Source organism: Pelecanus crispus, chromosome 2 (genome assembly GCF_030463565.1).
Source record: "Pelecanus crispus isolate bPelCri1 chromosome 2, bPelCri1.pri, whole genome shotgun sequence".
Taxonomy (NCBI): domain Eukaryota; kingdom Metazoa; phylum Chordata; class Aves; order Pelecaniformes; family Pelecanidae; genus Pelecanus; species Pelecanus crispus.
In genome coordinates, this window is record NC_134644.1 from 150,451,393 (window position 1) to 150,467,059 (window position 15,667).

A 15,667-nucleotide genomic window follows, 5' to 3' on the forward strand; every position below is an offset into this window, starting at 1 on the left:
TTGGGCCCCTCAATACAAGAAAGACATTGAGGTGCTGGAGCGTGTTCAGAGAAAGGCAATGAAGCTGGTGAAGGGTATGGAGAACAAGTCTTATGAGGAGCGGCTGAGGGAACTGGGGTTGTTTAGTCTGGAGAAGAGGAGGCTGAGGGGAGACCTTATTGCTCTCTACAACTCCCTGAAAGGAGGTTGTACTGAGGTGGGTGTTGGTGTCTTCTCCCAAGTAGCTAGCAATAGGACAAGAGGAAATGGGCTCAAGCTGTTCCAGGGGAGGTTTAGGTTGGATATTAGGAGAAATTTCTTCACGGAAAGGGTAGTCAAGCATTGGAACAGGCTGCCCAGAGAGGTGGTGGAGTCACCATCCCTGGAAGTGTTCAAAAAACGGGTAGACGTGGCACTCTGGGACATGGTTTAGTCTAGTCTACCCTTAATTGGTTTAGTGTGGACTTGGTAATGTTAGGTTAATGGTTGGATTGGATGATCTTAAAGATCTTTTCCAACCTAAATGATTCTATGATTCTATGATTCTATCTCTATGCTTTTGTAAACCACTCATTGCTTTTTAGTTTGTCCTATTAGCCTCTGATCTCTAGTTGTTGTGGTTTAACTCCAGCCAGCAGCTCAGCCTCACGCAGCCACTCACTCACTCCACCCCAGCAAGATGGGGGAGAGAGTTAGAAGGGTAAAAGCATGAAAACTCATGAGTTGGGATAAAGACAGTTTAATAGGTAAAGCAAAAGCTGCATGCGCAAGCAAACCAAAACAAGGGATTCATTCACTACCTCCCATCAGCAGGCAGGTGTTCAGACATTACCAGAAAAGCAGGGCTCCGTCACACATAACAGTTACTTGGGAAGACAAATGCCGTAACTCCAAATGTCCTCCCCCTTCCTCCTTCTTCCCCCAGCTTCTATTGCTGAGCACAACGTCTTATGGTATGGGATATGCCTGTGGTCAGTTGGGGTCAGCTGTCCCAGCTGTGTCCCATCCCAGCTTCTTGTGCACCCCCAGCCTGCTCGCTGGCAGGGCAGGGTGAGAAACAAGAAATGCCTTAATGCTGTGCAAGCACTGTTCAGCAATAACTAAAACATCCCCACGTTATCAACACTGTTTTCATTACAAATCCAAAACATAGCACCATACAAGCTACTATGAAGAAAACTAACTCCAGCCAAAACCAGTACAATAGTCAAGAGATGGAGCTAGAGTCTTGATCAGATGAAAGCTGCTATTATTTGTTTGACTAAAGCTTCTGCAGACACTACAATCTTTGCTCTCTATCATCTTGACATGATGACTGAGTCATTGCTGCATAACACAAACACTGAATGATAATGTTCATGCTGCTTTAGTCACTGCAGGGAGCAAAAGATTGTCACTGAAAGAGAGAGAAATGAAGTGAAGAGACGAATGTCATTAGAAGTCAATAAATACAAGAACCTTGCGACAATTCCAAAGCAGAAAAAAAAAAAAAAACCAACCCAACCCCCAAACCCCCACAAAAACAGAAGAGAAACATTAAGAAATAGTAGGTTAGAGTCATAAAACAAAGTAAATGGAGTCACGATCCATTTACTCCCAAGCTGGAGCCCCCAAAAATTTAAGTAGGTTTTAATTGGGAGTTAATTATCCAGGTACAAGTCTGTTATGTGCACAAAACCCACATTTTTGTTGTTTTCCACAGGAACCTCTTTCCAGTGGAGATATCTTTGGCTGTTGAAGAACAAGGCTTCAAGTGCAATCCATATCAGCTGGCAAAATGACTTTGTTTTGAGCAGGATGACAGTTAAGTCATTGGACACGTTATCTAAGACTCTGGTGGAGATTTTAGCTCCCATGAAGCTGATTTGGTTCTAGGGTATTAAATGTCAGCAAGAGCTAGGCTTGTCCATAAAAGGACATGTACTTCTATGTACATTTATTTTTTAAATAAAAGTTACCCTTCTCATAGAATCCCACCTATGACACTGTGGCCCCTTATGATTTTGTGACCCAAAGAAGACATTATTGCTCTTTGAAGCTGAAGCATGATCTTCCTCTTCCCTAGCTCTTGTAGTCTGCTTTGGGCATTGAAAAAAAAGACGTCTGAATCTTATCCTTGTATGTCTCCAACAGTCTGCTGGGTCTGATTAACTCCTGTTTGAAGGAATCAAAAGAATCCAAATGACTCAAGTAGAAATTTGACCAAACTCAAAACCCAAGGCTTTAGAAAGATGAGTGAAGGACATGTACTTCACCTCAGCCAGCATGAAGAAGCCATGTTCAAGGAGTCAGCATTTGCTTTGCTGTGAGTCATTGCTTCCACACATGGAGAGGTTTTCTCCAAACCTTGCACTCATCATGATCCAGACCTTGCATTCACCATAGGCCTCTGCATCACAGGGTTGTTTCTGAAGAACACAGCAGGATACGAAGTGGAATATAGCCAGAGAGTCACTGTGTGCCTCATCCAAGAGTCGAATTCCAGCAATCCTGTGATTTCTCTCTATCAGAGTTCCATAATCTCTCTTCGTTTCCCCATTATGGGCTAACCAGTTCATATCACCAAACAAGGCCAACACTTTTAGCCTAGATAATGTAAATAAACTATGGACATCATGGAGAAGAATGCAGTTATACTGGTATAACCTCAATTTAAGCAGTACACATCTGTTTGGGTTTGATATTGACTATTTACTTTCGAGCATACTCTGGAAATATCACTGCCACATTTCTTAAGATCTCTGCTCCAGGCCTGGCGTTGATTCGCACACCAACTGGCTGTCTTTTGAAGCTGCTGGCAATACGTTTCAAAGTCCAGATTAGTCACAGAATGGAAAGCGTATCTCCCAACTGTTCACATTAACGAATGCCATTCTTCTGGGACAATCTGTGGTGACATTATAAACATGAGTGTAACAGTTTATACATGTCACCAAAACTCCAAATGGAATAATTGCAGCCTCCAATTACTAGGTTAGCCAAAGGTCCTCACCTCCCTTATGACTGAAGTGCACAGTCTGCTGTTCACTCATCTTTCTAAAGCCTTGGGTTTTGAGTTTGGTCAAATTTCTACTTGAGTCATTTGGATTCTTTTGATTCCTTCAAACAGGAGTTAATCAGACCCAGCAGACTGTTGGAGACATACAAGGATAAGATTCAGACGTCTTTTTTTTCAATGCCCAAAGCAGACTACAAGAGCTAGGGAAGAGGAAGATCATGCTTCAGCTTCAAAGAGCAATAATGTCTTCTTTGGGTCACAAAATCATAAGGGGCCACAGTGTCATAGGTGGGATTCTATGAGAAGGGTAACTTTTATTTAAAAAATTATGTCAATGAGTACTTTCTTGTCAAGTTAGCCAGACAAACTGCCTCATCAAGGAGTCAAATGAGCGCTAGGGCAAACGAAGCAGCAGAAGCACAGATTCAAGATGGGAGCAACACCACCTCTTTGGGTGGCAGCAATGTCCTAGATCCACACAGCAACTTCATGAAATCTCAGTAGCAGACAGGTGTTTGCCTGAGCGGCCAGACCTTCACCCTACATCACCTTGCAACTCCCAGGCAAGGCTGTAAGACACCAAAATCAGCACAGTAGCCACAGACAATTTAATTTAAATTCCATTATTTGCAGAGTAGTCTAGAAGTTAGGGGCAGGGAGGGCAAAGCGCTGCACTGAGCCAGACAACTCGAAAGCAGGGTAGGCATTCAGAGTCGTCCCATGCCTGATATTTCCTATTCAGTGCTTACTAAGGGAGGAGGAGAACTCAGCCTATTCTGCTGGCTCCTCTCAGACTAAATCTGATTCTGCTGCTCTGGATCTCTGGTGCTGAAGAGCAGTGCCTGTGTTTTAAGCCCTGTAGTAGTGGCTGAGCTGGATATCAGACAGAGTCTGCACTATGCCCCCAATCGTTCTGTAAAATGCCATTTTGAAGCAGTGCAAAGCAAACTAATTTCTGCACTAGGTAGGATATGTATAACTTGTGACTCAGGTTTCCTTGCATTTGTCTTCTGCACCTCACTTTCTGACAAATGACAAGAATTGTAATGTTCATTATTGCCTAGAAATTTCCAAATTAACATTCTCAAACCCCTTAAAACAGATCAGCATAATTACTAAAGCTCCTGTTTAACTCACTGTCACCTTAATCATTAAAAAAAAAAAAAAAAAAAAAATCCAATACACATGTTCTTTAATGTCCTCAGAAAAACTGAACTCATTTTACGATAGCAGCTGTTGGGAGGGGAAGCATTGAAAACAGTCTGAGATTTGGGAAAAATAGCCCAGTGAGAATCAGGGAACAGGCATTCTGCAGAGCTATAGCTGGTGGTCAGCATGGCCCCAGCCCTGCGAGGGCTGTTGTTTCCAATGTCCTGGCTGAGGTGTCCAGGAGGAGCCACCAAGACTGCTTTGGTCAAAATGAACTGTGAGTCAGCCTAAATAAAAGGGCTTTGCTCATCAGCTTCTGTTGGCTGTCAGGCTAGGAAGGACTTACTCAAGCAGCTCTGTCAGCAATGCTGAAGAGATAAAAGTGTCCAGGACAGATGGAGGATAAGCTCTCCCATCAATAGCATTTGCTTTGGGTCTGTGTGCCCCATGCTCAAAACGTGGAGCGGAGTTGGTTTGCTGTATCTGCTGCCCAGCACCGTGCCGGACTTTGGGAGAAAACTGTCACAGGCATCTGACTCCTTCCAGCCTTGTTAGGAGAAACCCAAGCAGGATGCTAGAAGCCTGCCAATAACACAGCACTAGGAAATTAGGATGTTCTGGGACCTTCTGGGAGTGCCTGGTGGAAACCAGATAAGCGAGTCACTCCTCAGGCTGGCTCAGAAAGCCGCATGCTACCTCCAGTCTTTGGGCTATTTTCCCACCCAGAACATCTGTTCCACACCTGCAGCTCCATCCCCTGCCTCCTCGATATTCAGAGGTATAAACAGCTCCGTGGCTTCCTCCCACTCTGCTTGCAGTGATTGAAGGAAAAAAGCTACATTTCCCTAAGGAATTTGAGCGTCACAATATCCCCATGCAAGGGGACAGGCAAGGGGTAAGGCTCTCCTGTACTTACATCCCTTACCTTTGAGTAATGAATAAGTTCCCATGCAGCAGCTGATCTTTCTTTAACCTGGAGGCTGCAGCTTATATAAGCTGTGTGCTCATTTCACACCAGACACGTTGTGATCTTTACATCTGCAGGGACAGCTGATGTTTGATAAGGCAGAATAGATGTATGAGGCTGTAAAAAAGATATGGGTGATCCTTTCTAACCAGTGCTTTATTTTGCTTTCTCATGTCAGCTTCTCACTCACACTAAAGCTAATCAGAGCACAGCCCCCAGCAGATCAGACCCACAGCTCTGGCAGAGCCTGAAAGCTGCGGTGCAAAGCTGGCCCAGCTGACAGTCCTGCATTTACAATGCAAAGCCACACATCCTTTTCTAGCAGAGCATAATTAAATGGGGACTAAGCCATGGAAATGCTGCTGGATTCCCAACAGCAGAACAACACCAGAAGAGCGTGCATCAGCACTGGCAGCAACTGTTTACCATGCTTCTTCATTATAAGCTTTGACTTTTGGATTCCCTATGACTGATTCAAAAAAGGTGTATTTGAAAGGCTGAACAAAGTCCTCTTCCTAACTTTTGATTTATAAGGGCTGAAAAAAACACACATTTCCCACCTAAGAAAACAGTATGCATTTTATCCCATACACACTCCCTATAAGATGAAGGAAAATGAAACTGTGTGTGCTCTGAAATCTGACAGGTAAAGAACAACACGATGATGAAACACTCAGTGTTTCAATACTCTTCTTCGCTTTCAGTGAACAGTTTTCGAATAAGGAGCTGGGGGGAAGAGGAAAAACTTTTCACCATAGTCTTTACAGATGAGTACAGCAGCAGAGAGCTAAGTGAGGACGTGTTTGTCCCTACTCTCCCCATGCTCAGGGACTGCTTTACCGATTAACCTGAAACAGTAACATCTGCAGTCCATCAGGGAGCAGACTGCAGCACGAGGTACCCTACAGAGACTGAGACAATGGCATTAAAAAAACCCTACAAAACACTTGAAGTGGAAAAAACCAGGAGGGTTTGCCTTCACCTTTAATAGCCTGATAATATTTGGTGTTTGCTTCTTGCAGAGGAAAGCTGCCCTGGTTGAAACCCATGTGTGCTGTGGCCATGCTGCCCTTTTGGCTCCCACCCGTGCTTACACAGGTGTCTTCGCTTGCTCTAGAGCTTTCCCTGATTGAAAACCATGGTTGGAAAATTTCATGGTTTAAGTGCTTATAATATCCTGGTGAATGTTTGGAGGATGTGCCATGACAATTCTTTTCTCTAGTGGCAGTGCCAGCTGAAGAGGCCCTCACTGTTTCTGGGGTGCGTCCTCAGCCAAGGGAAATGGAGAAATAATCTTCCTCTCCATGGTGGCAGCTCCCTGCCTTCCTGCATGGGGTCTCTCACAGCACAGGGGCAGCAGCCCCCACGATGGCAGAAGTACCAGCAGGGATTGTGCTGCCACTGGAAGAAAGCGGGACCAAACCATGCCCTCACCTTGCTGAGGCTCAGTGGCACTAGATATCAAACCCTTAGCAAGGGGTGAGTTGAAGCACTGAAGACTTTCTCCTTGAACAGAATGAGCTAAAAACCTTAATTGTGGCACTTCACACGAAATCTAGATTTCATGTATAAGACAGAAGGCAGCGTAGAGAGAAGACCTCACAATGATGTGTTTAATCCGTGGGATTTCTCATCGCACCTGATAGCAGCCACCACTGCCTGCTGATTAGAGCACACGAAGGATCAGGTTCCCTGGCTGCACATACTCACCACCTGCAGGTACGCCCTGTGACAGGCTGTGATATATTGTCACGGGACAAGAGGCCACGGATCCATCTGAAGGAGCTGTCAACATTTTAAACCTCAAGTATACAGCCGAAATGATTTATTACCACAACCCACGAAATAAAACAATCTCTTGAGGTGAATGTCTGGGCAGCCAGTAATAACTCTGAGTTTTTAAGAGACAGGCAAAGGAGGAAAAAGAAGCAGAAGTGAAATTAATTTCCATCTCCAGCTCAGCTTCCGCACCTGAACAACTACACACAGTGACTACACACAACAGCTCTGAACTACTGAGTTATGCAAGAAGTATTATTTTCATTGATTTTGCCACCCAGCTCTTTTCTCCTTCTCTGATACAAAGTCAAACCAAGATCAATATTGTAGTTAATAATCTCAACTGATCTTGCAAAATATTTTTGTCCATAAACAACAATATTGGAAATAAACAACCTTTGAGAAATGCTGAGGGAAATAAAAAAGAATTAAACTGAAGCAATTACATACACTTTCTATTAAGCAGACCAAATCCACATGTGGTGGCTTCTTATATTCATTACTCCAGCAGACCCAAAAATACTACAATAACAGTAGTTTCTCAGGAAATACTTCAGGCAACTAAGTACATATTTCATCAGATTTTACTGCATCATTAAACACGCCCATGTCCCATGACAAACAACGCAGGGCTGAGACAGGGAAGGCTGTGGGAGCACAGGATCCTGTGTTGCAGATTTCAGAGGTGCAGTTCCTCAAGCAGCATCAACCAAGCTACATCCACGCTGATGCCAAGGAGAAGTCCTACCTCTACCCTTTTTTATCACAATGATGCATTCCCCCTGCTACCCTCATGCCAAGAGCCAGCTCCAATTAGCCTGATCAGGGACCTGGCAGGAGAATAACCCCAATGAAAAAAACCCAAAGAAACGTAATGCCAGCACAAGGAGGCATTATACTACACAACCACATGGACACAGGCACTTTAACTTCTTCCAGGGAGCTGCGTGCTTACAGACATTGTTTAAGGCTTACTCTAGTGCCACGGATGTCCCTAATGCATGTGTCAGATCTGCTGATCCCACGTGAAAGTCTCTGATGCCCATGTGGCACTAGGCAGCTGTGACTGGAAGCCATGCTGAGCCCCTCTGAAAGGGGATCTCACTCTTTCACCTTGTGGTGGTTCATGGGGCTGAAGGGGCTGAAAAATATTCTCCCCCTGAAAACAATTCACCTCAGCTTTCCTGGGATGTTTCCAGGCAGATGACAGCTGGTGCAGTTATGGTCTCTTGCAGAGGCAGAAAACAAAGAGCTCCTCTTCAAACCAAACTGAGAGGATGAAATGGCCTCAAAAAACAGGGAAGAGCCCCTGTGTGAAGATCTGAAACTGGGCTGATCCACTGAATCACAGCCAGGATAACTGGGAATGGAGGGAGGAAATGGTTTCTGATATTTCCAAAAATGTAAAATGTGAAAATGGGGGTGCACAGACGAATTTAGCTATTCAGAAAATTAAGGTTGGCGGCAACACATGACCCATAGTTACCCATTACCTGCTCCAAAGCCTCAACTCTACAAGTAAATGGAAGCACAGAAAATCAGTCTCACCTGCTGATACCCAAGAAACACTAATAATTTGTTCAGGTCTTCCCAGAAAACTACCAGGCTTAAACCACAACAATCCTCACACAACCGCCCCAAGAAGTACAGGAGCAGGTGGTGAAGCGCTGGAACAGGTTGCCCAGAGAGGTGGTGGAGGCCCCATCCCTGGCAACATTCAAGGTCAGGTTGGACGGGGCTCTGAGCACCCTGATCTGGTTAAAGCTGTCCCTGCTCACTGCAGGGGGGTTGGGCTAGATGGCCTCTAAAGGTCCCTTCCAACCCAAAGCATTCTATGATTCTATGATATGCTTTGCAAGAAAACCGATAACCCCACCGTGATGTGCAGGTGGGTGTCCCCATGCCAAGGGAGTTCCCTGTTGCTGCCTTCCTCCGGCAGCTCTGCAAGCACGGCCAGTCCCAGGGCCCTAACTCCCAAACCCACAGTAACCCTTGGCTCCGCACTCTTGTCTCCCATAAAAGATCCCAGCTCCGGTCCTGGGAAGCACTGCCACCAGCCATCAGCCAGAAGGCCTGCTGCTCCAGGGACACAAGTACAGGAATTCACAGTTTTCCTTCCGTCTGAGAATATGGGGCTGAGAAATGCTTCCTGCCATCTGGATATCGACCCAGTAGCAAATGAAGAATCCAGAGGGGAAAGTTTTTGGGACCTTCCCCAGGTTATGACCTGCTACTGGGCTTCTCATAGAGAAAGGAGAGCAGTTAGTTGCAAGCCATTTTATGCACAATTTATACCAATACTTTGCATTGTAAAAAAGTGCTTTGCTTCTCATGCAGTGAAAAACAAGAATGTTGAGTAACCTCCAATGCCTCCTAGTTTATGAAGCAAAAAGCAGAGAAAAGGTAAAGGGTTTAATCAACCTCCAATTCATTTTTATTGTTAGCAGATGCTATGACTTGCTAGTTCTCCAGGGCCACTTCAGTCTCTCTTTTGCAGTTGCCCAAATACATTGTCAGCACTGACAGTGACAGAAACACCGATGACAAAGAACAGCGATGCTCTAGTGCAGAACAGCACAGCTCTGCCCAGTTCCTACTCAGAAAGCACTGCTTGGAGGGGGAAGCTAGGGTGGCATGGGCGGAACAACTGGGTGAAGAGGGAGCAGGTGTCAGCAGCAAATGGGTCCTGGAAGGGGGCTATTTGGAGGGTGGTGGGGATGATTACCCAACTCTCCCCAAGCCCACTCATTCCTGGGCCCCAGCGTGGTGTTGCACAGCAGGCACTTACCTTGTGTGTGCTGTACCAGGGGCCGGAGAGGGGCCCGCTCCCACTGCCCGGGCCCCCAAAGGATGCGTTCCAGGATGCCCACTCCGAAACAGGGAGGATGCCCATGTCCCTGCCCTCAGGCCCCGGCCACTGGCCATGCCATGCGCTGTCACACCAGTGGGGACGGGTGGCTGTGAGGGGAGGTCGGCAGGACCGGGAAGTGGCACTCGTTTCCTGGTGTAGGAAAGGCTGCTCTCGTGGGTCACCCTGCACGCAGGCGTGTACGGCCGAGGGCTGCGGCTGCTGGTGGGCACCAGGAGACCCTCAGCTGGGCAATATTTGTAGCATAGGAGAGGAAGGGGAGCTAGACAGAAGGTTTTACTGCTCCTTCCTGGGGCTTTCAGGTGCCTTTTTTTTTTTTTTCTCTCTCTGACTTCCTCAATGCCCCACCCTGCTCTGAAAAGGTAGCCTGAGAATTTAACTCCTTCAAATCAATGCCTAAATCTAATGGTCAATTATTAATTCCTCACTGCTAGGTTGCAAGAGCTGGAAGTTGTTGTTCCCTTATGCATATAGTCACTTGCATAAATTCTTACTTCTGTCATGTATTCTTCGCTTGTATTTTCTGAATAGTTTCTTTGCAGAGATTTCAGGCAATGGGTTTATTCCCCGGCTGTGGCTTTATCCATTCATTCTGCAGGTTTTGATTTGATCACTTAAGCTCTCCTGGGGAAAAATGATAACTAAAAATGCTCCTTAAAAGGGAGAGTAGGAGCTAGCAAGGTAGGAGGTTGGGAGAATTACATGGGAGACAGAAATAGGCTTCTACAGAAGCACAGACAGGAAGAATTAAGCCACTGCATCTTCAGGCTCTGGACAAGACAACTGCTTGCAATCCAGAGAGCTCATACTGTGCCTTGGAAGTATTGGGTTGTATTAATTTATCCTGTTGGTCAGCTGGGCTTGAAAAGGTCCTGACAATTAGCGTGATTGCTTAGTTCCAGTGGGACTGGTGATCCTACCATCAGCAAGATGCATCGAGAGAGAAGAGAACAAGCCAGCATAAGGAGGGCACGCTGGGGACTGTGCTTCCAGCAGGCAAGGAGGTATGATACCTAACAGAAATGAGCAGCAGCAAAGTTGACTGCAGAGAGAGAAATGAGGATACAGCCCCCCAGTATGATTAAATTGTTTAAAATTGGAATGAACACGCAATTACAGGAAAGAAACTGAAGTTAAATTAATACTCTCCTACTTGACTACATAACCAATGCCTGCATTAGCCACAAGGATGTTATCTGAATCCAGCCAGAAGGTCATATAACAAAGGCAGAAGTGGCAAGGTAGTGCTTCGTTCAGATGATGATATAACACCCCAAAATACAAACCCTTGCCTCATAACAAGAAATGCTTTGTTCATGTGTGTGGCGTAACTTGAAATACCAGTTTCTGTGATCACAGCTCCAGTGAGTCCTCTGTAGATACTGAAGCTAGCTGCAGCCATGTATACATAGGTACACTGGAAAAAAACAGCTCCGATATTTCACAGCTATGTAAATTGCTGCAGACTATTTTTACGGCATTGCGTAATTATTCTCCGGAGTCTAAGCTTACATTTAAAGAAAAAGAAGTTTCTAGGCAATTGGGGTTATGGTTGCAAAAAAAACCCTTTAAAGTGGAACCGGAGCGTAAACTGCAGCAGTGATATTTGCCCGGTCTAGAGAGAGTTGAAACAATAACTCAGAGGGAAGTGTGAATGGACCCATTCTTCTAACTGGAGCGCTAAACTGGAAGTCTGCTGACAATTTAAGTGTAAACATCAGCTACTTCAAGGCGGATCATTTTAGCAGAAACACCAGGCTAATGTTCTTATTTGTCATCCTCAATTTGCACTTGTTGCATAGCAGGTCCTGGGGCAAAGAGGAAAAACAGCAACTGGTTGTCAAAGGTTGCTGAGCTGAGGAAAGTTCTCCAGTTCCTCTGTCTCCCTCACCCACAGTCACTTCTGCCCCAGCTCAAAATGGGGAGCAAAGAGGTCGACGCTTCTGCAGGCTAGGGAAGTTGTCTTTGGTAGCCAAAAGCTGCAGCAGTCCCAACCAGCCTGCTAGTGACCTCTGCAGTATGGTTCTGTTGCCAAAAATGCACAAACTGGTAAAAGATTGAAAAGGAGTGTAAGGGGAGTGGGAGGAGAGGAGCAGCCCAAAATATCTCTTGAGGACAGTTCTTGTTGTTTTCCTTCATTCTTGTTGGTTCGCTGCCTAAAATACAAATGTGACTGTGGTTTTCTCTTGCATAAGAAAGCTATTGGAACAGGTTTTCTGTAATGTTGTCTATGTGGAGCCCTTGTTGAATTGCTTTTAAAGTTGATCTAGCAGTGACGGATCGCTCTTCTGCACTGGGTCCAGACATGTTAACTCTGTCTAAACACACCAGGGGCACTTGTGGCATCCTTTATTTGTTAAAAATCTCTGATTGTCTTGCATGTGTAAGAGCCCAAAGTTATTCAGATGAATTTAACCTTTCTTTACATTGCACGCCAGTGCTATTAAGAAAGTAAACAAGGTTTTAGAAACTACTTCTGCTCAGTTACCACCCTCCATTAGAAAAACCAACTCAGTATGTGCAAATGTCCCTACACTTGTGCATTGCTGTTTTCAGGCTGAAAGTGATGCTGAGGTGATTGGCATAAAGGTTTGAAAGCCCTGGGGACTGATGCTTAAAATATTCTCAGGAAATGTCCCATGGAGTGGAAGCAGAAGGTGGGATCTGCAGGATGTTTTGACTGAGAACATTATTTCCAGTTTTCAGTGGTGCTCAGCGGTGCTGCAAGCTTCTGCCCAAAGTCGAGTTCTGTTTAAGGGTCCTTCAAAGCAGGGGTGTCCTCTGCCAAGTGGGCCAACAGAATAGACTAGAGCCACTTCAAAACCATGAAAATATAAGGTGTTTTCAGTGGGCACCACAATACATTAGCAAAACAACAAGGCAGAGGTCTGGCACCAGAGTCAGGGTCACATCACTAGGGACATGTTCAGAATGCACCATGCATGATTCCCTGCATGTGTATTTTCAATTGTTGTCCTTGTTGTACTGTGGGGAATCTGTGGTAGCTAAAGAAATACCTCAGGGAAAGTATCTTCAGGGTGACCTGACTTCCTATTGCTGGCTCTGTCTGTCTTTACACCTGGGCAAAAGTAACAGAAGTACAGGTTTGTGTCTGGCTGTGGTGGCTGACCCACATCAGAATCAGGACAGGACTGATTCTCCCTGTGAGTAGCATCTCTCTCCCTCTGAGTAGCACACAGCAGGAGATAACACCTGTGAAGATGGACTAGATGCTGCTTGAGTTGGTTTGCTAGAAAATCTCAAGGTTGACTAAACTGAGTAATCTGCAAGGTGGCAATCTTTGACGCCTCCTATTCTATTGCCAGTCATTTTGGGGTAGAAAAGAAGAGGTTACGCAGCCTGAGAAATGACATCCACCTTCTCTAGTGGGTCCTATCAGGCTCTTAACAGCTTGGGTTACGTCTGAGCAATGGAGACACAAGAGACTATTGTGGGTTTTAATTGCATGGATTCCCTTACTTTGATGCTGTATTTCTATCTGATATTTTTCAGCCAAGCATGGCTCTCTGTTAACAGACAATGATGTTCCTCTGTTGGGTCACAAAGCTTTGGAGACTGCTGTTGTGCTTTAACCCCAGCTGACAACTAAGCACCTCACAGCCACTCGCTCACTCCCCGCCAGTGGGATGGGGGAGAGAATCAGAAGGGTAAAAGTGAGAAAATTTGTGGGTTGACATAAAGACAGTTTAATAAGTAAAGCAAAAGCCGTGCATGCAAGCAAAGCAAAACAAGGAATTCATTCACTACCTCCCATCGGCAGGCAGGTATTCGCCATTATGAGGAAAGCAGGGCTCCATCACACGTAACAGTTACTTGAGAAGACAAACGCCATCACTCTGAACGTCCCCCCCTTTCTTCTTCTTCCCCCAGCTTTATACACTGAGCATGATGTCATATGGTGTGGGACATCTCCTTGGTCAGTTGGGGTCAGCTGTCCCAGCCATGTCCCCTCCCAACTTCTGTGCACCCCCAGCCTACTCACTGGTGGGGTGGTGTGAGAAGCAGAAAAGGCCTTGACTCTGTGTAAGCACCACTCAGCAATAATGAAAACATCCCTGTGTTAACACCACTGTTTTCAGCACAAATCCAAAGCATAGCCCCATACAAGCTACTGTGAAGAAAATTAACTCTACCCCAGCCAAAACCAGCACAACTGCAATAGGTGCTTTGTCAACCTCAGGTTCAGATGATCTGGGACGGTGCTTGATCCATGTGTCTCCCTGAATTCTGGCTTGTCTGATATTGGGACCACATAACCAACAGAGTCATTATGCAGTTTTGTACCTCTAGTTGCTTTAGTCTCCTGAAGTCATCCATGGATAGCTTGACCTGGCACCAGGGTCACTTAATTTCAGATACTCAATGCACTTGGGTGTCTGAAGAAGCAACAAGAGGGCCTTTCGTGTTTGCTTGCCCATGTCCCATTACTTTTCTGAGCTTACACTTCACCACTATAGACGAACCACATTCTTAGCTGAGAAGAGCCCACATCCTTTACTACTGGGCTCTGGTCACTGTTACCAAGACTCCCTAGGCCAGAAAATGATAGAGGTTATGGTCTCCTCCTCCGCAAAATAGGCAAACAACCCTTCCTCCAGGGTACCTACGTGTTCCGACCACCATCTGCTCTCCACTGTGAGGACAGAGCCCAGGTGATGGGAAGTTCACTGCTGGGATGGATGGTCCCAGCTGGGTGAAACAGGAGAAAGTTGAAGACCTTGCTTTTACCTGCTGCTCAGAGGACATGGCTGCTAGTGCCAGATTAGTGCAAAAAGTGCTAAGCTTGTGCAGGATGATCAGACGTGTTTCTGAGTTAAATGTCTACAAGCAGACTTTGCTGGGTCAGTTCCTGTGTGTAAGGCCGTACCTGAAGGCCTGAACCTGTGAGCTGGGGAATCTGCCTGGGGTGGGCTGCAGCCAGGGTATACTGTGTAGTGTTAGCACAGGACAACTTGTGGAAGATGTGTACAGACAGTCTGTTGATTTTTACAAGGAGCTTTCATCTCCCTTCCCCCAGCAGCTTTACAAGTCCATGGTGCAAGTATGTTCTACTCCATATGCTATCAATTATAGTCTTGACTGGAAGTTACTTTCCATCTTGAAGTCTACAAACGTACAAAAACCAGGAGTCCTGGAATCAAGATGTACATTACAGACCTTGGAGAAGGCTTTTGTCATTCCTTTCTGGATGGTGGATCAGTGAGAGATTTGTAGACTTTGGACATTTTCATTTTTGCTTTTTAGACCCTACCAATTTAGGCTTAATCCTGATCCTTTTAAAATCAATGACAAAGTTCCCACTGACTTCAAAAGAGACGGCCTGAGCTCTCAAATACTTTAAAGAACAATTTTAAACAAACAAACCTAAGATGGATAAGAAATGCATTTTCTCTCTCTATTAGGCATGCAACTTATTTTCTCCGAATGTAAACGTTACCTGGAGAGCTAAGCAGTGATGTGGTTTTTATTATTTCTTTAGGAGGCTACAGTACCCAAAGTATATTCCATACATACTTCTTCATTTAGGAGCCAAACATAGCTATGTAAAGTGAGCAGCTTGTTTACAGTAGGCCCTTATGGCTTGCTATCAAATTAGTGGCAAATCAGGACTGTAGTAAACAGAGGTCAAAGATCAAACCCACAATTCCACATAAAATTCCAGACCATGTACACAAAATTTAAAATGCAAAATCTTCAAATCACAAGACCATCAACTGCTCTTAAAACTAATCAAAAGCAGGATAAGGACTGGAGGAAATGAAATTTAAACATGATTTTAATCCAAATTTTAATGGAACAGCTACATCATGGATATCTTTTAAACCATGACAGCTGACTCCATGCTACTTATTCTCACTTGCCATGAAACAAGGTTTTGGTACATCTCACTCACTATTCATACATG

The 15,667-nt window shown here is 45.2% G+C and overlaps 1 protein-coding gene across 1 annotated transcript in view; it reads right to left on the minus strand.

Annotated features, from left to right (window-relative positions):
• The window catches only part of NIPAL2 (NIPA like domain containing 2), a 52,743-nt gene extending 42,066 nt beyond the window's left edge, over window positions 1-10,677 (minus strand). The window contains 4 exon segments of the mRNA XM_075706035.1: window positions 9,661-9,741; window positions 9,744-9,935; window positions 9,938-10,030; window positions 10,669-10,677. Coding sequence (XP_075562150.1) covers window positions 9,661-9,741; window positions 9,744-9,935; window positions 9,938-10,030; window positions 10,669-10,677 — 375 coding nt within the window.
• Between the last annotated feature and the right edge of the window lie 4,990 nt (window positions 10,678-15,667).